This window comes from Polyergus mexicanus, unplaced genomic scaffold (genome assembly GCF_030449975.1).
Source record: "Polyergus mexicanus isolate NDT 795.1 unplaced genomic scaffold, iyPolMexi1.0 SCAF_2, whole genome shotgun sequence".
Lineage (NCBI taxonomy): Eukaryota > Metazoa > Arthropoda > Insecta > Hymenoptera > Formicidae > Polyergus > Polyergus mexicanus.
The window spans coordinates 9,972,035-9,996,678 of NW_027223322.1; the positions used below are offsets into that span (position 1 = coordinate 9,972,035).

General features: G+C 38.8%; 1 protein-coding gene across 5 annotated transcripts in view; it reads left to right on the forward strand.

Moving 5' to 3' along the window:
• The first annotated feature begins 15,542 nt into the window (after positions 1-15,542).
• Positions 15,543-24,644, forward strand: part of Grh (grainy head) — a 103,169-nt gene continuing 94,067 nt past the window's right edge. For 2 of the 5 annotated variants that reach the window (XM_070306934.1, XM_070306967.1), the window contains exons 1-2: positions 15,543-16,522; positions 19,047-19,378. In XM_070306934.1, coding sequence (XP_070163035.1) covers positions 19,316-19,378 — 63 coding nt within the window. In that variant the 5' untranslated portion in view covers positions 15,543-16,522; positions 19,047-19,315. Of the gene's footprint in view, positions 16,523-17,370; positions 17,851-19,046; positions 19,379-24,644 lie in introns of those variants that run through there. The other 3 variants (XM_070306942.1, XM_070306959.1, XM_070306951.1) reach the window with 3 other exon arrangements.

The following is a 24,644-nucleotide window of genomic DNA, read 5'->3' on the forward strand; positions in this document are numbered from 1 at the left end:
GTGATTTTTCGGATGAGATAGCCGTGCGCGATATCGGGTCGTCGTGCCGTCAGAACACTTTGCATTGCAAAGTAAAGACGTGAAATGTGCGATGGATGACGCGTGTTGCTGCAACCAACGCGTCGCGTCGTACGATCTCCTTCCGCCATTGATATTCAGATTAGCTCCTTGGCGCTCCGCCCCGAGAAATCGTTATAATTCAACGCTCCTTTTTATTCTCGCATCGATTCCTATATTCGCTAGCAATTAACGTGGCGCAATCGCGACGGAATGGAAAAGTTTCGTAATTTCTCACCGGACGATCATCCATTGCTCACAGTGTTGGTCGCGATACCTACCAAGATCGTCGTGTCGTTTATCAATACTTTATTTCGGACCGGTTCGTCATGGAAGTCTCGTGGAAACGCGAATCGGGCGGGTGCGCGTCTCCGCCGTTTGTAAATGCGTAAATAATTTTGACTTCATAAAGTACATTATACCGCGAAATCAAGGGAGCGCACTTGTATAAATCAAGCTCGCATTCTACCCGGAAGGCCATAGCCTTACGTGCATGTCGTTAATGAAAATTTGTAGAACGTTGTTATCATCGGCATCTCCTAACCGAGCTGGCGTGACGCATCGTTTATATAAATATTTTTTACCGATTCTTAACGATGCATACAAGAGGCTGCGATTTAAAAAAAAAAAAATATTCTACAACCATATCACCATGCTTGACTTGATTTCATTTTTCTCAGCGAAAAAAATTTATATATATATATATATAATTTTAATTAATTTTTTTCCGATTTTGATAATATTCAACTTCAATATGTAAAAAAATGAAGATTTTTTGTAAAACTAACAATAAGTTTCAGGTTGATAAAAAACTCTTGTTTTTCGACAAAATAATATCGAACAGAAGCATTGCGTGAACGTGAAATTTGCATATGTCAATCACATTCATATAATTACTGCAATTCGACATAGTCGAAGAAAAAAGGGAAAAAAAAGAGATCAGCGAAATTATCGTATCAAACGCGGTAACGCTTGAAATACTCCGACGAATCTCTCTTTTTCCATTCCGCCTGAATAAACTAACGGAATACTTGTTTACATTACGCTCGCATTCGACAATCCATAAATCGATCCCGATTCGACATCTGGATAAATTCATACATTTCCATCGCGGAGCATGAAAAACGTACGAGACGCATTCGCGCTCGCTCGAACGATTGATCGAGTAATTATGATCGGTTTTGTGGAGAACCGGCGCGACATAGCGTATACGAATCGTCTCGCATGCCTGATCGCAATTAATAACGCGAAAGGTGCCCACAAAGTTGTCACGTTGCAGTAGAGAGAAAAACATTGCAGTTTGCCGATAGAGAGACAGAGAAAAACGCCTATGCATTCCCAAGTTTCGCCGACTCTCTCGCTGCGTTTTTTTATTTTTATTTTTTTTTTATTTTTTGCGATCCCGCGGAAATTGACATTGCCGTGTATCATATAATGTCTCCTACGCGTTATTACTCTTTTTTATCCCATAACCCCGCCCCACGCGCCTTCTCCTTCCCCTCTCTTTACCTCTTTTACTCTTACCCCGCGTTCACGACCGGCTGGCCAGCCGGCTGGCTTGATCGGCTACCTGGTCCTTCGCGTTACGCATTCAGGTCTTGTCTAGATGCAGGATAATATTTCCTGTAACTGTATAACAGATTTACGAGCGAGTCACCTGGGCGGCGCGAGTGAAACGGAGCGCTGTACGCGTCGCGTTGGCAGGAAAGGCTATCGCCGCGTGAAATTGAACTTAATAATACGGTTTTAAATCTTGGAATGCGGCGCGAAGCTGCAAATGCCGCGTCGATTCTGTTGCAATTGGAGTTGCATTTGTTATTAAATATCTTACGCATCAATTACAACGATCGACGACTTTTTACGTCATACATTTGCGCAATGAGGAATCGATGTTCTAACTCGAATGAATAATACAAGACAAGTTTTGATTGTGTGTATAATAATTTTGCTCGATCTTGTTCACCGTCAATATTATTTTTTTAATTAATAGGAATCATATGTTTCAGCATTATAGAATTAGATTATGAAAATAAGAGAGATTTTTTGCTTCACTTTTATAATAGCAAATAATCATCTTACTTTGTATAATTTATTATTTTATAATTATTCTTAAAATTTATTCCGTATAAATTTTCTCTCTCTTTTCAATCTAAATATTCAGTATCATTACATAATCATTGCCGTTGAATAATAAATTAGATAAGTATACAAATAATTAATGCTTCATCAATGTTTTTCTCTCGCATAAAATAGTCCTGTCAATCCATCGATAAAAATTTTCTTAATATAAATCTTAATTTTTTCACTCACTGCACTGATTTACGCCGTTCTATCTGTCCGAACAGATTAAACGCGATTGAGAAGTTGTAAGTGTTGCCTTTTCTAAAAAGCGGTTATTTAATTTGTATAATGCCGGATAAAAATTAGATTAAGCGACAAGTGTTAAATGATCATTAGCATCCAAACATTAGGTATTTTGTGAAATCGTGCGACCGAGCCGGTTACAAAATTGATTGAATTAATCAAAAGAAATCGTAGAAACAGATTTTTACAGACGATCCATACAATTTCGTACGTGACGTACAGATCGGCGCGGGATTGAAATGCGAAAATATGATGTGATCGTTTGATGTGATCGATTGAATATTCATTTAATTGTAGATATAATTAATTTACGGCATTAATGAACAGCGCATTAACGATAGGTAATTTTAGGAAATTACTGAAGCATACACTTATAATATACGATATCGTGTATCTACTGAAAATATAGCACTATTATAACGATACGACATTAAATAATATTATTCTTTATTCTTAAAAATATTTTCACCAATGACATTGATCAATGATACGATCCGATCCACGCTGATTATACACAGCGCGCGGTATCACACGTCAATGTTTTCCATTTTCATTACAATTATGATACGCATAATTATATACCCCTATATATTTCAACCGGCAACCCACGCTGTGCACGCTAATACGAAGCATTACGTAATGTGCCACAGCGACAGCGAATGCAAATTCACCTTTACGCAACCAGGTTCACTGTTCCTTATCGCGAAATTGCCGCGCGTCTAATATCAATTCTACTGTGTCGCGCGCGCGTTAAAAATGCTTCGCAAAAATTTGTTATAAATAATTCGTTAGGAAAGTCAATCGAGTTATAATTGTCACAAAAGTATGCAATATCGCGACACTTGCTCGATAGTAAATTAAATATTATGCATGCATATCACATGTTAAGAAGATTGAGAAATAATTATTATATATTTTTCATCGGAAAAAAGATATGTTAGAATGTTACATTTGTTTTCATCAAAAATAGCATCGTCTATTGCAATATTTTTATAGGTAAAGGTTACTAAAATGGCATAGTTAAACGTTATATTCAGAGTATTATGGAATATATAAATCTTTCTTGTATCGATAATAGAAATAATTAATATTATATTCGAACTTTTAGCTGAGCCAAGAAAAAAAGAGATTGCTCTCACGGTTGTATATTTCGGAATGCATCATCAAACGTATATAACGCTCCCGCGGCAACGAAATAGTTACGAGGAAAACTCTCTCTAAAATGAAAGGTAGGGCTAAAAATTTTTTAGCTTTTTACGCCCCGGCAGGTAAACCCTCGGACGGGGGGTGTTCCCCGGCCTGACAGGTGCATCTCTTTTTAACGTTTTCTATAGTGCACCATCTCGACCATCGGTATTCAACATCGGGACACACTTAGCTAGAGTGAATGTGACCGTGCGACGATTCGTCCGTGTACTCGTATGTGAGCATACACACGTGTGGATCGCGCTCCTGAGATAAATACTGGCCGTGTATCTCAGGTATATTCAGGTATAGAACATCTCTCACGAGCGAGAGAAGCAGGTATATATATATACGCAGGCCTCGACCAGAGAGGTCATTGGAATGACTAAGGAAAAAAGATCTTCTACCAGAACGATAATACCTCGTTCGGAAAAAGAGGAAGAGAAAGAAACGTGTACATGGAAAATCCGCGGTGTATCTTACGAGATGAGGTGTGATATCTTTTGAATGGTAAAGGAATCTCGGAAATCGTCAAAGAAAACGTCTATTCGAAATGTGTGCCGCGCCGCGCGAGTATTGTGCCGTTAAGAACACGTATCTTTTTTAAAAAGAAAGAAAGGTAATATCTTTCAGCATTATATCGTCTATGAATATTATTCATATCGTACAACTATTATTGCAATATGTGGGCAGCACTCTTTTCGACAATATTTAATGTACAGTATGTACAATATATATTCGCCTGATCCCAATTTTTTAATAAAATTAAGTTAAAAATTAAATATTTTCATAATTTTAAAATTCTATAATAATTTGCATAGATTTTACACGTGCATTTTTCGGGGATCAAATTACGAATATACATACTTAGCATATGCACACTTAGCACATTTCCACGCGATTAGTTGGAATAACTAATTAAGATCGATTTAGCTGTCGGATATTGAATACAAAGTAGCGAGGTATCAGATATCACGCAATGCGCGGTGCAAGATTAAGGTTCCAATTTTTCTCCGCTGCTAAATCACGGAAAGGTAATACGATCGCGCCGACGTACATTCGACGACCTTAATGTGGCCCGAGAATGTTTAAGAGCGTGATGCATTTCGGCTTACGATGCCGCAACTTATACGCGCGCTTCTCATGTGTCCGCGTGTAATTAACGCGCGTACAGGAGAGGAATATCCAGGTCGTTTTTATTTTGTTCTTAATTACCGCGGCCGCGTACGGAGCATATTGTCGCGTTATTGCGTAATCACGAAGTAATTAATATATGCAAGAGCCCTCGCTCTCGAGGATTGAAGTTTTTCCGCGTATACGGTCTATGAAAGACGCCGCAATCAACGATAATTACGTAACGCCTAATGATAAATTATCTCTTATCCACGCATCGTTGGACAATATGTAAAGCCGGTAGAAGAAGCGATTGCGAGTCGCGCGCCAGTCAGCTTCATCCTTCTTCTTCCTCCTATCGTAATTGAGCTATGCATAATAAAAGATCGCTAAACGACGACACCTTAACAGATCTCTAATGACCACGTATCAAGCGATGATGGAACGAGCCTTGCGTTTCGCATCGCGCTTCCACAGCGAGCTTTTAATCGTGCGAAAATCCTCGGGCGAAACTTATCAACGATCGAGAAATAAATGACGGCCTCTCTACCACGAGCTTCGTTTTTCCTTTTTCTTCATTCGCTTGATTTTATAATGAGCGGCGAGATAAATAATGGATGTGCAGCTGGGCATAAAAGCGACGGTGAACTTTTAGCATTCTTACGCAGAAGCAAAGATATATGACGACTGTCGAATAAAGCAAATAAACTAAGATCGTGATTAATACATGTCGATTTCTTAAGTAGGCTTAAGTACACTTTGATAAGTGCTTACTTTTGTATGCTTTTTTTTTATAATAATTGCAAAACTAGATAAATTGCTATCGTCGAAAGAATCATATTTCCGTCGCACATATCGAAACATCTTTATATCGTGAAATAAGAAAAGAAGAAAGAGAATCTCGACGAATTAAATATCAGAAACAACTAAATGACGCAATTGTATTCTTCAATTAATTTCAGCTGTAACGTTTGCTCTAATAAATTAGCAAAGATTTGTTATCGAAATACTTAATGTCAAGTCTTGAAAATATATTAGAAAGAAATAATAAAACGTATCAAATTAAATTTTGAGAAATAGAAGAAAAATTATTTTTCATATTTTCACAAACCTTACTATTTAATACATACCCCTAAGGTATGTCTAATAAACATTTTGTATAAAAAAAAAATATCTTATCTAATAAGTTCAAATGTATCTAAAATGGCGGATAACACCAAAAATTACGTCCAATGAACAATGTCGAAGCTGTGCTTTATGGGTTCTTAATGGTGGGCCTTCCAATGGCCTGTTCCGATCTACGATGGCTACTGGTCAGGCTCGACGGGTTCACGAATCATATACACATGTATAAGCCCAGCATAACATCTACCACATCCACATGCAATACGCATACATACATATTGTACTCAACACATACCTATATACACATATGAGTATTCGCAGCATCATGTACCCTAGTCGTTTTATTGCAAGCGTTGAACGGTCACGTCACAACTTTTCTCTCTTTCTTTCGAATTGTATGTACCAGGATAACTCTAGCGAAAATGCAAATTCCATGCCATCCTCTTTACGATCTTTACGAATCTAATAGTATTTCACCCCCCTCCTCTCCTTCCCGCCCCTTTTTCCAAACACGATCGTCAATCTAATCTCGGAAAACATTGGCGTGCGTGTAAGTCCGGACACGGCGGTTTATGTTTATCCATTAACTCGAAACGGTAATTACGCTGAAAGTTACGTAGGCATCATATTCGACGGGAAGTTAATAAGCAACGTGCATCCATGTCGGCTGGGAAAAAAAAAAAAATTAATTATGCAGAATAATCCCCGCCGCAATGACGGGTAAACAAAGTTTTAATTATCAGTTGGAGTTATCGAGTTGAGTCGTTATTGGAACGACATTTTATCATTTCGAACACTTTTCATGAATCCTTTGAATTATTGCATTGTAGCGCATCTTAATATTTGAAAGTAATGTTACTATTATATTATATTATATTATATTATATTATATTATATTATATTATAATCATTATAATTAATGATTAATCAAATTTTATTAAAAGACGCCTAACTATTTCGCGATTATTTATTATTTCAAATATTGTAAAACTTGAAATAACAGAGATAAAAATTATAAATTATCATTTCGTTGCGATCTGTGCGGACAATAATTATTTTTTTTTTTTGTAACTTTACTTTCTCGCTCGAGTTATCAAGACGATTGCGTGACTTAACAATAATATGTTGAAACTGATATGACAGCCAAATATGATAATTAATTTGTTAACGCTTCGAAATATTTAATATTTTATAATGTATTATGTATTTTTTTTTTCAGAAAAGACTTCTCTTGATGTTCTCATTTTATTTTATGCTTTTGACTTTGAAACGTTTGATGCCCGAACGAACTGCGTCAATGAATGCACGATCAATGTCTTTTTCGTTAATGGCACAATAGTCGTCGTCGAACGATTAAGCGACTACGCAATAGCACGAAGACGCGATGAAGGTCTGACAAATTTCGTCAGCCATTGCGCGATTAAATTGCTGCGTCTAAGATACGTGGGTAATTAGTAACGTTGCTTCTTTGTGATTGGACACTCTTATCTTAATAGTTATCTGTATATCTTTAATATCCTTATGAGAGAAAAAACATTCGGAAATAGCAAATTTCGTAATGCAAGGCTACATTTTATTAATTATATTGAATTGTATATTAAATCTTACACCAAGGACTTGACACATTATACATTTTAAGCACATAGAAAATTCTATCCACAATAAAATATAATATAAATATATATATATAATTCTATAATCTTAAAAATGTATATTAATTCTATATATAAATACGATAAATATAGATTTAAATTAGAATTTTTTTATTTCAAGCTTGTTGTTAAAATATGATATATACAGTTACATTTCAAACAATAAAGATATATAGCGTATTTAATTATAATTACGTCGGAAACTGGTCTTGTAGAAATCGACGAGCCATCTCAGCGTACAAACAAGACACTGACAAAACGAGTCTAAATCTGAATTACCGAATCGAGTCACGATTAATGGACGCAATTAGTCTCAGCGCGAAAACAACTCGTTGTGCCAACAAGTGGAAGGTGGATCGGCGAAATCAGGTTGTCGGGAGGATCTCGCCGAACCAGAAAAAGAACTTTCTTCGGCCGATGCCTTCGCGCACATACCGACGATGTCAGCATTAATCGCATATCTTTCTTAAGATATAAGCAATATAAATTAACTGGCATAGCGGTTAAGAGTAGTTATTAATTTAATCACTCTCTTATATAATATCATAGCGAAAATACTATCTGTTTAAGCTTTGCAATTAAATAAGATTCACTTGAAAATTTCAATAAATACATATTTTATATTGTGTATTTCCACTTGATTTCGATTTTGAAAGAAAGTATATTCCTCGCTTGACGGATTTTTTACGTTTAATTTTCAATTTCCTCTCTTCGATTCTAGTTCAGTTTCATATAATAGTTATACAAATGATGGTCTCATGACTCGAGTCGCTTCGGTACCGCGGCCAAAGAAACTTGACGACGGAATTTCTCCGTCTCGCCGATAAATCGATCGGGAAGGAAATTAAGTCGCCCTCGCGTAACGGTACTTGTAAAATCGCGGCGGCTATCCGATGAACGTTCTTACATCGTTGTCCGGCGCGTTGCTTCCATAAGTCGGCGAAATTGCAGCATGCTCTTCTCGAGCGGTCCGTTAACTTTTCGCAAGAACGGAAAACAGTTACCCCGTTCAGACATGTGTCCGGTGCGTCTCGCATTCTTCGGAGGGCGAGACGGAGGGAATAAGGAGGGCGTTTCATTGACTCGACAGAGCGCGCGGTTTAATGATCGCGACGAAATGAGAGCGATTGTAACCGCGCGCCGCAATTTGCGAGGTTTTTCCCCGACGACGACATCGACAACGATGCGGTAATTCAATTGATTTCGCTAACTGGTCACTTCCGCGACGTAATTGGACGCCTTCTGAAAAGCCGTGTGACAATGTTTCAGATAGATTCGCGCAAAAAGTACGTCATTTTCATGGATGAAATTGGCTAAGCAAATCGTCAAGCGTATAATCTTTAAAGCAAAGTTATAAAAATTATGACAAATTTTGATAACGATAAATTCCTTTTATCTCCAAATAATATAAAATTTAAACTTATTTTTAAGAAAAGTAGAAAAATTGAATTATTTTTAGGACAAATAGAATAAAATTTATTTTCAATAAAATTTAAAAAATTGAAATTGTTTTTAGGAGAAGTAAACTTAAATTTATTTTTAGAGAAATTTGAAAAAATTAATAAGCTCGAATTAATTTTGTCTATTAACGATTTGTAAGCGTACCAATATGATAAATATTCAAAGTAAATTCTCATTTTTCGAAAGGAATGAAATTATATGTATAATGACAATTGCTCGCAGCGAAAGAACCAATCAGCATTACGGAAAAGGAACAACAATAAACTTTGAAACTTTCGATAGAACTTTGACATGCCCTTTTTAGGAATGGATTGCAATGACTGTTTTTTTATGTATATTTATCATAAACAAAAAAAATTTTCGAAATTCATATCCTTAAAAGAATTTGACATAGAAAAAAATCTTTCTTAACATTTTCTTATATCGGTAAAAAGAAACAAATTTATAAATTTTCAAATCATAAAATACTAAAATTTTATTAAAAACTGACAAAATTTATATTTAAATTCATAGCTAATAAGTATATTCAAGATTTTAACGATGCATTCTTGGAACAGTAGCCACGAGCACGAAGGGGGCGCTTGATCGTTCCAATGATCAACTTATTGTCCGCGCTAGGCAATTATTATCCTGGCGCGCCGATCGATGCAGGATCGGTTCGTACGTAATCGTTACAGGACTCCCGTAACGACGTACTGCGCGATAAATGCCACTTTGGTGGCGCGCGGCTCTGTACGAAGACATGCGCAACGCTGATATTTCGCGAGAATAAATTTTCCATGGCGACTGATTAGTGGCGCTACGGTAAATTAGAGAGAAGCTCTAAACACGCGCATTTCTATGCTCGGCTCAATAATTAGCAGCGTGTATAAAGTCATTTTCATACGGATCGTAGATCATGCACCTACAATTGGAGAAATAAAACATTATTTCATTCAAAGATTATCGATGTTTTATGAATTAATTCTTATTTAATATACTCTGTGTAAGAAGGAAATTATATATAAAATAAAATAAAGATAATGTTATAAATCAATAATCTTAAACTTTTAATAAAAAAATTTTTTATAAAAGAATAAACACACACACACACATATATATATATATAATATATAAAATAAAACTTGATGATAACATGTGGCTAAGAATCTATGAAGAATCTATCAGGATATATATATTATTTATAAAATGTTTTAATTGACCTCTATTAAAACTTAAGTACTTAAAAATTCTATTCGCGAAGGAGCAGTCCGTCTAGTTTGTCTCATTGTGGCATAATCGATCTACGATTCTTGTGAAATTGATCTAAATTGTCCGTTCGCCAGTGCAACGAATGAAGCGCGACGCATATTTAACCACAAATAATCTCCGCGAATGTGTAAGTCCGGCTCATGCTCGTATGCGTAACACTTTCGATACCGTTATCATGAGCGCCATTGCTGCGCTTCCTGCCGCCAATCTCTCGAATTCTTTTACGTTGCGATACGAGGGAAACGCGCTCGCGTCGATTTGCGAGCCGGTCGCTAGAATATAATTATCGACAGGATAAATCAAATTCAATTTTTTCACATCGATCTTTAATTAACATTAGATAGCCGGACGCAGTTTTTCAATCGGCCAAACTGGTATTTCAAATTATCGTTTTTTGACGTTGAATAAAAATTCTACTTCGGCTGTAAACCGTAGCTAAGATATTTCATATTTTCGCATATTCTTGTCTTTGATGAAACTTCTTCGAATTAAAAATGATATATTCAACCAATTACATAAAATGCACAATCAATATACAATACGTAGTATAAGATCTCCCAGATGCCTTTTCTTATTTTTAAAATACTGCAATGAGGATAAAAAGACAAAATATCATAAAAACACGTTAAATCATTCTAATAAATCGTGTCCAGGAATCAATCGGGAACGTTAGTGTCTTTCATTTGCGTATGTATGTGTGCCTCGCTACATCTTTATATCCAGACGTAAACACGCCGGTGTTTGCTTTAAAGAGACGTACGCAACCGGTATAAGAACTGACCGGTCTTTACCGGTGAACAGGTAGTGACGATCTATACGCGCGCACGTGTACATATGTATAAGTATAGGTATAGCTGTACGTGCGTGAATAGATGCAACATTGACGTTTCTCTGAATGAATCCCCGATGAACCGGTTGAGAACCATTATGCGCGCCGCCAAGAGACTTCAACGCCCGCGCAAGACGTCATGTTATGCCGAATCTTGGTTTGGAGACTTCGATTACTTTGAATCGGGGCTACTCGGCTGGAGCTCCTTTAGCCGGAGATGCGATTCGTAATGAGATAAAAAGCCATAAAGTTAGAGTTCAATTTACGGCTTTAATTCATTCGACAATATTGCATTTATATATATATTACAATATAATTAATAGAAGTCATTTTAATTATTGTGCAAAAAAAAAAAATAAAGAGTAGAAACATTTTAAAATTGATTTAAACTTCATATAAAAGAGAGTTTATCTTTGTAAGCTAGTCATTGACTTCTCTAAAGGCTATTTCATTTCATCGTCATACGAGAAATGATAATCGGGAAGCCCGTTGTGTGGGGAATACAACGACGAAATAACCGCAGGTTTGAGCAAGAATCCGGGGTTCTTGTTTCACTTGTTGAGAGGGTGGGAATGCGCGGTTACGATAAGACGAACCGAGCATGATTTTCATATCCTTCATCCCTTCCACTACAATACAACATGACAAATGAGCATTTTGCCGACGAGAGGACGCGTATTTCGCCGATAATAACTCGTCGGCGGGTATTCAAAGAAATATGTGTAATTACGGATGACATGATCTATGATAAAATCGTCCGTAGATGCTTCTACTGAAACGAGCGTATGATGTGTTCCAGCCGCGCGCAAATTTAATCTCTTCTCGAATTCCAAACCGCAATTTTATCCTCGTAGAATATAAATTACAAAAAATCCTGTAGAGAATAATCTCGTATGCATTTTAAAAAATTCTCTACGAATCTCATCTGTTTATCGAGAAAAAAAAATAATACATATGCCATTTAATAATTAATTTTTTTGTAAACAATCTTGTATATTATTACGTCGATTACAATTTTTGTAGAACCATAAATACAATACATACATTGTATATGACCGTTGTTTCTCTCTCTCTCTCTCTCTCTCCGTTTTAAAATATTTTCTCAAAAATACTCTAAATAACTTGATAGAATACTATACTATAGTATATTACTAAATAAAAGATTTTCTGAGAAAAGTGTCCTTCTTGTGAGAACAAAAATTTTACGCAACTTTTTATGTAATAGGTCAAAGCGTAGTAATCTAAGAGTTAAGAGCAACAAGAGTCGAAACACTCGCATGCCGCCACTTTAAAAGTGAACTTTATCAATGCGGTTGAATTATAGACACTTCTTCGCGCACTATGCGATCTGCATAAGTATCCGATGTACGCGTTTATTCCGTCGACGTGAGAGACATACGGTCGGAAGGTGGGCGCGCGGAAGACGACATTACGACTACGCGAGAGCGCGTCGATAGATACGACGGATAGAGAAGAATTTTCTCGGCAAGAATCGGACTTCGATCTGCTTTCACGAGGACATTAGAAAGCCGCGCGTAACGCGCGCTTGTCCGGGACCGATCGAGTCGACGATTCTTCGCCGACGGCAAGCCATGCGATCGAAAGATGCCAGAAGACGATCCATCAATCGGCTCTATCGTGTTAGCCACGCGCGATATACACGCACGCATTTCGCTATACAACATGAAAAATAGAGCTGAAAAATCTAGGAAAAGGCTGGAAAAGAAATATCTCAAGAGCGCGTGCGAAACAAGATAATTCCCACTCCTCTCGGAAACTATTGTTTCTTCCTTCTTCCTCCTCTCATCTGCCTTTCGATTCGCCCACGCAAAAACCGTGCACAACCACCCACGCGGTGCATAGGCGTGCGATTCCCACGGAAAGAAACGCGCGAATACGAATTATCTTTACTCGCGAGAACGTCGCGTATTTAGTTATCTCCGAAAAGAAGATTCGACGCGTTCGAATGGAGAATCTAAATCGATCCCGGACTTTCGAGATTCCCGTCCGACGAAAACGTTCGCTTTACGATAGGCAACGGGATTTCACGTCGATTCGGCCGAATCGACGTACGCGATGCGTTTTGAAGTTTACAAACGAAGAACGAATCCCTCCCTGAGCAGGGTCGCATCGCGCGACGTAGCCCGAGGCTGTCCTCTTTCGCTGGGTGCCCATTTTTCACATGGATCTCTCTCTTTTTCTCTTTCTTCCTACCCTCATTTTTCCCTCTTCCTCTTTCTCTCCTTGCCTCTTGTTGCCCGTGACTCCCCTTTTTTTTCCTCTTTTAATTCCATCTTCTTTTTCTCCTTTTAATCTCCCTTCGTGCGCGTAGCCAACGCCCGTCCTCCTCATCGCTCGCTCATCCACTCCTCTCCTACTCTCTCTTTCTCTCGTCGTAAACTCACGCACACGCCCTCCTCTTCGCCTTGCTTCCATCCCCCGACTTCCCCTCTCGAATCTCTCGCTCTTTCGATCCCGAGTCCATCTTCGTAGCGGCGCAGCTCCGCCAGCAGCACCGGCAGTAGCTTCGCTCTCTTCGACGTCCAGCGTAAGCGTCTTCTCTTCTCGCCTGCTCTACGTAAGAGGGAATCAATCGGATATACATATATATATACATACGAACACGATATATATACGTGTGTACGCGTGTACATACACCTTCTTTTTGTTCTACCATGAGCGAATCTCTCTCGCGGATATCCTTTTCACAATGACGGTGAAAAGAAAGGAGGAAGACGAGACGATAGAGCTCACTTCTACATAAATAAGAAGCTCTTTCTTTCTCTCTCTTCCTTTCCATTACGTTCACCGCGTTTCTTTGACTAGAGAGATGAGGCGAGGGCCTCGACGTCTGCGTGCGCGCGTCTGTCTCGCGATGACTCGGGAAGATACCTCGATTATCCGAGGCAAATAGACACGAAAGCCTCCTTATAAAGCAGATAAAAAAAATTATTGCAGGACAAAGCGAAAACTTATAATAGGTCGATATATCTAGATATGTCTTTCCATCCGATGAGGTATCTGCCATCTTTCGGCGTATTCAATGAGATGACTTTATGTCCCTCTATTAGATATATTTCGGATACGATTTGGTATGTGGATATCCTTCTCAAGGATATGAGGCAAGATAAAGAGCGAGCGTTATAAAATTGAAGCGAGAGGGATTGGAGAAGCGGAGGTAAAGGCGGGGAAATACACAAGACTCAGATATGATAATCTATATGTGTGCGTGTCCTCCTTCTCGTTCCTCTCGCGGTCTTCCCCGCGAATACCCTTCTCAAGGTAGCGAGCGGGACGGAGTCGCACGCACACATACACATACACAAGAGGATGAAATCCAGAGTAAGAAAAGGACACCGGCGATAACGTATGTCTGCGGGGCCGTCTTCGTTCCGCTTATATCCTTCGACCACGTGTATCCTTCTCAAGGTAGCAAGGCGGAGTAGGACGCGATTCGAAGGTGGAACCAAAAAGAGAAAGAGAATAGGAGAGAGAAAGAAAGAATGATAGAATCAGAAAGACGGTGAAGAGGACGGAGGAACGCGATATAATGCAGGCGTGCGTATAACGCGATCGTCTTCGTTCCTCTCGTAGCACTTTCGTCGAATATCTTTCTCGAGAGACGGCTAGGCCGAGCGAGAAAGATGAAGAAGTGGCGCGTCGGGGAGAGACGACTGTAGAGATACGATAATGTCGGATGGCCACGATGCCGGCCGCTGCCTCGTCGATTACTTGATGCTCTGTTTGTATCCGTACGGCTCGCTGTGGAGACGATGGGTCTCTTCTGGTCCCGCTCGTCGACAAGATCCGTGAGCCCGTCCTTGTTTCGCGTTGGCTACCTGCGTACCGGCCTTCCCCTACCCTCCTCCTGTCGTCTCCTACCACCGCCCGCGATACGTCTGTCTGTCTCTTTCGATCTCATCGTATTGCTTGAGAGCAAACGAGCGGGAGAATACCTAGAGAAAGAAAGAGAGAGAGAGAGAGAGAGAGAGAGAGAGAGAAAAAGAGAAAAGAATGACGGCTCGGAGAAGCCCAAGGGTCCTCACCACTCTCTCTGATACATCACAAATCGAAATATCTTTCTCTCCTTCTCGATTAAGAGTAGGAGGATACCGGGAGGGATATGGTGGACCATGATGTTAGATTATATTGCTATACCATACTGAAAGAGAAAAAGAGATAAAAAGAGCCGCCGAAGGAAGAGTCGAAAGGGAGGCGTTATAGGGTACGCAGGTAAAGAAGGAAGAACGAGACGAAAAGAGAAACTTAAGAGAAGCCTAAGAGAGACGCTTAAAAGTGAAGGAAGCTAACTGTGTGAGAGACCGGAGAGAAAAAAAAAACGCGAAGGGGAACAAGTAGGAGGGAGAAAGAGAGAGAGAAAGAGAGGCAGGAGGAGGGAAACACCGTGCACAAGCGTGTGTGGAACACGAGTGGAACGGAGGGGGGAATCTGAGAGACTTGGAGCCAAGAGCGGGATGCTGAGAGGCAGAGGAGGTAGGCGGCCATGTTGCCGTCTCCCGAGAGAAGAGAGAACGATTCGAGAGGCTGCTTCGTTTGTTGCTTGCAGCGGCGCGACTGAAACTTTCGGCGGTTTAAATTTTACTCCAGTAGATCCTTTTCTCAGATACAAAGTGCACGTTTTAAAAAGAGTACAACGTTTCTTTAATCAACGCGTTAAACTTCCCCATGATCCCGTTAAATGATCGATCGGAAAAATTTTCTAGTGATTGTATGCGACGGTAATGATCGGCCGTCGCCGCCGTCGTCCCGCGTGTGAACAAGTGTGTGACTGAAGCCGGTGCGCGATTGCACGATTCGGAATAAGATTCGGACAAGTCTAATAAGATCTTGCCGAGAACGAGTGATACGCGCAGTACAATCGAGTGGACACGTAAAACAAAACGCGCATAGTGATCGACAGCAATGTTCGAGGCTCGTGAAATGTCTACGTCAACAATGTGTAAATCGCGAATGTGATATGAAGTGAATAAGACGACGCGTTAGATAGAAGCGTCCGAGATCTCACGGTGCCATACATTCTTCATCGGTGGAGAAGAGAGCGTAAACCGAACGGAGAAGAGAAACGCGGGCCTTCGAAGAAGGGTATCCTCGAGTAGGAGAATAACTCCAACATCAGCCGAGATATTCGCCGAGAGATCGTACGTTTCGGCGAAGGTGATGACACTATCATCCGTTGAGATGTAATCCGGCACACAGGAGGGACGCTCAGTAGTTTGTAGTTGGTCCCCCATCCCTCCCCCTCTCCCTCTATTACCTTATCCTTCCCCTCGCGACCTCTATCATCTACTCTCCATCTCCCTCTCTTACCTCCCTCCTCCCGCGCACATGCGCGCGCGATAATCCGCTACACCGGTAAAGCAACCATCGAACCAGCGGCTTCTTGCGAATGCACCGGCTGCTGTATCGCACAACACTTCTTCCCCCCCCCCCCCCCGCCCTTCTTCTTCTAATGCGATACCAACGAGTGAGTATTTATCTTTGTATATAGTTGTCTAATCACTTTGGTATTATTATAACGCACTCCTTCCTTCCTCGGCGCGTTTTCAATAGTTGGGGGCTACCTACGCGATGACGCACAGGTGATGCGCAGGTAACCTATCGGTGAACAAGTGAATGCCAAGACGCGGGACCATGATCGTTCAATGCATGATATTCTGTTGACAAAAATCTCGTATCTATTTCTTTTTGCGATCATGTGCATCGACGTTTTAACACATGAAATTGCTTCTTTCATTCTTGCTTCTAGTATTGCGATACACGCTATCTAAAGAGATAGTAAAAATTCTTAGATTGTGTGATATAATAAATTAAATTCTTTCACGCGAGATACTTCGTAGAAATGTAAGATGATGTATTTATATGCACGTACATATGTACGTATGTTTTGACGGAATTGCAATAATAGGATACAATATTGTTTATAACAGAGATCGTTACTAGTAAAAACTATTTAGTGATAATGAAGCTCTGTTTTGTTTTGACAATGTTTTTGCATTATTTTATAAACGATATTTATGATTATTCTTCCCGCCAGATTACATGCATGCTCAATGCTCCATAAATACATATAATTAGAATTGAAATTATTATTTTTGTGAGAGATATTACTTTTCTGTTATATGAATACATGTGAAATATTGGCGAACATTTCAAAAACATTCTCAAATATTTGCGTAAATTTTCATCTCTTCTATTCTACTTTTTCATCACTCAGAAACACTGCAATATTAATCCTCTTACTTGAAAATTTTGAAATTCCAAAAAATTTTCCTCAAAACTCAGCAGTGCTATAATAACTTTTATGTTTCTCTTTTTAAAATTAATTGCGAACGATTATCCCTCGAAATCGATGATAAAATATCAAACGGAGAAATAATAAAAAAGTTGTCAGACGCGAAAAAAGTCCGGAGACGAGAAAAATCCGTGCTCGGATACGCACAGAATCCTTTCGCGCATAATTTTAAATTCCATTTACGGATCGGCGTTCTCGAAAGGAATCAATCGAAACTCTCACTAAATTTCTAGAAATTCACTCTCGTTGCACTAACGGCAGTCTGCGCAGCTGTGTCTGAGACTGCAACCGCGATGCACACCGCCGCAACAAACGGCAGTTTGTTGGATCTATCAGCGGCAGGTGCAACGCACGACCGGAGACGTTCGACGCCGACAAAGGCACATCGCCGTCGCGCGATCCGTCAATCGAGGAGACGCCTCGCTTCCTCTTTGTACGAACTCGACGGAGTCCACCGTCTCCGGAGGCATCGTTCACTGACGCGAGGCGAGGGCGTACAGGTACTTGAAATACAAACGGACCCACGGAGGTGGGTCCAATCTGATGCAGGGTTCCCTTTGAGAATCAGGTTAGACCGGCCGAACCTGCTCCTCTGGCTTCTCGTCTCCGGTTCGCGGTTGTATACCGGCCTCGTGTGCGTACCTACTCCTTCTCCCCGGTTGCCCCAATCTCCTTCTTCCGCGTAGTAGGTAGGTACCTACCTATCTACTTCCCGCCGCCACCCTCTTCGGCGTCTCTCTGTTCTCTCCCCTCTATCTCTCTCTTTCTTTCAAACAACCAGTCTTGTTACTTCCTCGCGAGCATCACCGCGACTCCGTTATTGACGGCGCGGCCGGAGAAATGAAACATGAAAGAGAGAGAGAGAGAGAGAGAGAGACGGATAAAAAGAGAGTGAGAACCGGCACCGTTCTGTGTGTTCACTCTCGATGGTCCGGCTTCCTCGTTACGTCTATTATTATACCTGTCTATCCGTCAGAACAGTGTACCCGCGAGCTGAATTCCAGTTTTACGCGCGCGCGTCCTCCCCCACGCTCGCGCGCGCGTACTCCACCGTAGTAAAAGCAGATGAGCAAGCCGAAGAGAAGAGCGAACCGAGAGACTGGTTTTACTAATATCCACCTGGGTGAGACCGCATGGATTGCGGAGACGTAGAATTCGCGGTGTCAGACTGGTTGACCGACATCCGCGCGAATCCTCACCCGGTGATAAAAGCCGAACCTGCTCTCGAGTTCCGGTTTCCCGTCTTCGCGCAAGATTACGCGTGTCACGCGTACGAAACTTCTCTTCCTCCCGCGAGCCACGTGCAGTGTCTGACACGGATTCTCCGGTTCCGGGCCGGTATCTACCTGCTATGCAGGAAAACGTAGGATTACCTGCCCACTTCGCCCCGAAGTGGTAACCGACAGCCGGTTCATCTCGTTCCCACTGATGAGAGTTCACCTTGTTCTTAACGCGTGCGGGAGGAACAAGTCGCCTCTTCCGCCTTCACTCTCGATCACCTTGTCATCCTCTTTACGCGTGTTACTACATTCACATGCATTAAACTCGTTAAATGAGCGCGCGCGCGCTCATTATCCGTGATAAATAGTTGGGCGACGGAAATTTACTTGCTCGAATCATCAATAAACTGATATACGATATCTCTGTTCATGAAATGTCGTGCTTTAAGCGTCCTTCTCTCTTTTGCTTCTTGCAGGTCCTTACCGCCCGCTTTTCTTCTTCGAGTAATCACGTGCCATACAAGCCTCAGCAACCTGTGATACGATACCCGATGCCTAAAACTATAGGTTCGCGTAGACATAGACGCCTAATCGAAAACTAGAACAGACTGAAAGATTTCCAATTTAAATCTATCGCTGAAATAGAAGCGACTGCGACTCCCAAAGGAAAAACAAACGGAATCTGGTGTATTAAACAAATATCACGGTACGACGAAAGAAGAGAACTGGAAGACGACGCCGGACAATGTCGACGTGTACCGACGAAGGCGACAACACACCTCTGCATATGCAGGAGGCTCTGTCTCCGGTCAGTTTCAAAATCTTACTGTCAGATAATAAGATCGAACGCGCGCGCGACACGTATTTATATATAAATGCATTTATTATTAGATAGACTTATCTAATTATGAAAATTATATTTGTATCTAATATAGGCTCAATATAAAAACAAATTACAAAATCAGACAATTTCATTTCACTCTTTTTTACATGTTAAGTGTAATGTATAAAAATTAAATATCAACAAGCCTGAAAATCTTCGGCAATTTAATAAATGCAGTTTTATATTTATTCTAATATTGATACAAAATATTAATCATTGACTGGTACTTAATGCGCGGACGATTAAAATCGAGAAATATTCTAATCGGAAATTTTTAGTAAAATTTAACCATATTAAAGTATTATAATTCTCTATGATCTTTTTATAATATTTCAACAATTCACAGGATGCAATTATATTTTATCATCAAATTGCATTTTCGTGCGTGTGATATCTTCCTCTGTGTCTTTTCTCTTTTTTTCTTTTCTCTTTCTGACCATATCTTTTCTTTTCGTATTCTCTTTCGTCAACCCTCTCAGCAACACCACCCGTTGCGAAGGTAAACTGAGAATTATGAACTGCAGTATTATTATCAGTGCAGTATTTGACCCACTAAAAAGCTTTTGAAAACTTCTTTTCTCTTCAAGCGTCAAGCTGCGATCATAATTGGTTGACCGTAATCTATTTCCTAACAAAAAAAGCGATCATGGGAAGTACATGTTGGAAAAGCAAGTTGAATGTCCTAAAAACGATACACGTCACAAACCATAAAGAATTAGAAAAAGTAAGAAAAGAATAAATTCGAGAGAATTCTACAAAGCGTTTTTAGGAACACGAATGTAGTAGCAAGTATTAAAGAACAGAACTATATCATATATCTTTATATTCATTTTTCTCGTCATTAAATTAACGTATCAGAATAATTTTTTTCCCCTTTTTTTCGTATAATTGGTTAAGTTTTGATCAACGCTTTCTTTCTGAGTAAGCTGTCGTTTGAATTTATTTTTTGATAATTTTAATCGTTTGTAATCTTTAATAAAATTATCATCTTGAATTATCAGATGATGGGGAATTTTTTATGTAATTCTAATTATATAATTTGATTAGATTTATTGAGCAATTATTTTTATAACACATTTGCTATAATTCTTATATTGCTTCTAATCGGAATATCCGATAATAATACAATTTCATATTTGACTATGTAATATGACAATCTACAGGCGAAAAAAAAGCATATTCTTTAATAAAAATTTAATTGTAGGATCGCCACGGATAAGTTCATATTTTTTATTTAAAAAAAATCTTTCTCAAGCCAGGCGTCGCTCGAAAGTGAAACACTTTGATCCGTTACATTCGCATTACGTCACTGTAGGATAAGAAACTCGAGCATGCATAAACCATTCAGTAAAATTTTAATATGTAACTCTAAGAGTTATGATTAAAAGCTGTGAACTTATTATAATCTCGTTCCGTTGATTCCGCGGCACTTTTCGCACAAATTGAATACTTCAAAACCATAGCTTTCAATTTTTCTCAGTTACCCTGTTTTCTTCGTTAATGAAAAAGAGAAATGTACATGAAAACCGTAGTTGATGTAACATGCAATCTTAAAAAATTCATTGAGGAAACAAGATCTTTTTTTCCCCCGCCAGTAGTACGTAATCATAATTACACGAGTGAAAAAAATAATTATGCAATGAGTTATTATGTACACTTGATATTCTAACAGATGACGTAAACAATTGGATGGTGTAAACAATTTAAAAAAGAGATTTTTTTTCGAGATAAAACGATTAAGTTACCCGTGACGAACATTAAGATTCAAAATGTCACCGATGAATGCGCATATAAAAGACTAATCAAAAAATAATTTGCTATCCTTAAACATCGCACGCGAATGAGCGCGCATGAATCTTGTGAAAAGTCGAAAGTAAGGACGATCTCCGTTTCGCTTAGACCTGCGTCTAGCGCCTTTAATAAGCGGTTAAATCCGTACACTTACGATAAGCATCGCAAGCATACAGGGTGTTCAAGTAGCCGTGTAAATATTATCGCGCTTCCGGATCGCAGGATGATAATTCCATCGCGTCTCTTCGCTATTTCGAAACGCGGATGGACGCGTTTTGCGGAGCTTACCTGTCATCGTGGACATTTACACGCCGATATCCCCTTATCAAACCTCAACATTATTTCGTTCGCATTAAACGAACGGTATGTTGACCGTTCGTTCGTCTTGTATATCTATCTATCTGCATACTTGCGGATAAAACTGTATCTGGATACGATGAAGGAAGAGATCCGCGGCGGATGACTTTTCAAAAATTTCTCGTATAAATTGACGGTTAAATGAAGGGAACCTTGATCACGCCGTTCATTATGGAGATAAGAAATAAAGGCTCTTTAATAGAATTCCGAGCGACTGATCATTTTGTATCTTCATTAACTTTTTCGTTAACCGATTCGTTATTGGGCGGCAACGGCGAAAGGAAAAAGAAAAGAAAAGGGAGCCTCTCCGTAATTCGTACGTGCACGTCGTCTTTTCTCGATTCGAATGACTCATACCTATCGCAAAAACGAGATTGAAAGCGTATAAAAAAAAAAAGTATATCGAAAATAAGCGCGCGCGCATCGACGAAACGAACGCCGAAATATTTTACTTGCGAGACAACTCGCGATAAAAAGCAGGGCGCTTGATGACTAACGATGATAAGCGATAATCAGCGACGGCATTAATTAAATAAACGATGGTATGTGTACCAGAAACTTGCGAAACACTTAATACCTAATTATATGAAATATTGGAAAATGGCTCCGCAGAGCAATATTATTCGAGCTGCATTATCATCCGATTATCGAATACGATAAAATACCGTATCCAGCATTCGATGAACAATAATGCAAGAAACTGTAACTGCGATCGTTGTCACTTTTATCACAATCTACGTATTTAAGGCTAATACTCTTACAACTGAAAACATTAACAGTAAAGTAATGGAAGAAGAGTTGCTTTATACAGAGTGATAGTATGAAAACAACATTATATACTCTTACAATTCAAAAATTCCCGAGATTCAGGTTTAGAATTCTTTTTAAATATAATCATCTTTGATTTTTAGTAGATTATTAATTTATATTAAATTTTTTTATCAAATTTTACCACTTGACGTTATACTGATATATGTAAGCAGAAAATATATTATAGATCATATATGGTAAAAAGGGATATACATGAGCGAAATACTGATCTAAGAAAAAAATTTCTTTTTTTTTATCGTATGATACAAAATGTTTAAAACTAAAGTGACTAAAACTCTTTTAACAGCCAATGATATTCTTCCAAAGATATTCTGTAAACTAAGATAAAAGCCTTAAATTACTATATCTTCTTCAAAACAGCCTCAATAAAACAGTTCAACATTTTTCGGAACACGTTATTCCTAGAGAAGGTAACAGAAACTAACAGATATCAACAATGCTTACTAGAGCAGCGAGAGATGATAAAACGAGCAATAATGTTTCCGATTAGAAAAAGTCAATCGCAAAAATATTCCAGCCGTTGCGGGAATACGACGAATGAGGATCCTATCACCGCACCCACAGAAAAGATTTCCGGATCTAATGCTATTACTTTTCAATCTATCATAAAATAGAATCGATATAGCGACAATCATATTTATTATTGAAAAAGGAATATTTTAATCTTAAATGGAAAATTCTTAAATCTAGAATAAAATGGCTAGTAACGCCACCGCATATCGGTTTCGCGTCGACTATTGTGGCGCTAACATCAAGTTATTCTAAATGCAAGAATATATAAGCTTAGATTTGTATATGTTACTCTTGTCTCAAGATAGTAAGACAATCTTATTTAATTCGAGAGAGAAGAAAAGGAATTATTGATTTAATTTTAAAATTGTTTTATTTTTATACTGCATAAGATTGCGATACGATTAAATATGTGAAGAATATTTTTTGTCTCGTTATCAGAAATCCTTTCTGAGAGTGCGAGATACGTCTAGAGACAGGAACGTACCGCGAAAGAAAAGTATCTAACGATTCCACGTATGTACGTTGCAGCTGCGCGCAACGCGATCGGTAATAACTGCACGTTGCGAATGTGCGCAGATGTTTGCGCGTGATTCGCGGTCTACGGCAGCCAAGGGATAAAGAAACGAGGGAGACGTTCGAGTAACCGTCGAGTTTTAGCTGCTGATGAACGGGCCATTCGACCGGCAGATACGTCTGTGAACTTACTGTCCGTCGCGGGCATTCGCGAACGCAGCGCGACCGGCCAATTAACTGTTATTATGAAGCACTTCTTGCGTGTAAACAGAGCGAGCAGCATCCTAAACGAGCTATCGCGATCCGTAGGATTCGCGATAATCATTTCGCAAGCTCGCGAAATCGCGAGTATTCGTCCTATGCGATAATTTTCCCCGCGATTAGATCATCGTTGCCGATTGTTTGGATGATAGATGAAATATGAGAAACGTCACTCAAGCAAATTTCGCCATTCCTTACCTACATTGTAACAGGTTATTCAATAAAGTAAGAATAAATTTTCTTAAATTTCATGATAATAAATAATAAACCGTCTTTATATGACGGATTATTTTAATCTGCATGTTACAAGAAACTGGATTAAACCAACGGTGGACTCGTTTAAGTGTCATACGTCGAAACATTGACAAAAGCATGAAAATTTCATAGACCGTTCAACTATTTTTTCTGAGCATCTGCGCAAAACCTGAGCACAACTCTCTTAACAGTTTGGAAATTATTCAAGTTTAAAGTTACTATCGATTCTTATGGAAAATCGCGTATTGTAGCATTTATTAAAAAATTTGACGAAGAAAAAACATTGCTAAAACGAAATAAAAATTTTCGCTTATATTAAGAAAAGTAATAAATATTTATGCAAATCTTGATTTAGATTTACTTACTCGTTTGAAAGTTATTTACTAAAAATTGTAGAAAAATATTATCTGTCTCTCTTTCTCTTTCTGCAAATTACTCGTTTTTCTTTTGTTTCTTGCAGTTGATTTCAGGGGTTATTCGCGATCAAAAGATTTTGTCATAAATTAGGAAAAATATTAATTACAACTATTTTCTTTTGCGAAAACGTCAAAAGCCATATTACTTTGTGATATTTGAACTTTTTCATAATCCAAATTTATTTATTTAATTTTTCAAACAATATAAACGTAAAAAAAATGTTTTTTTTTTTTTGTAATTTTGACAATTTTTT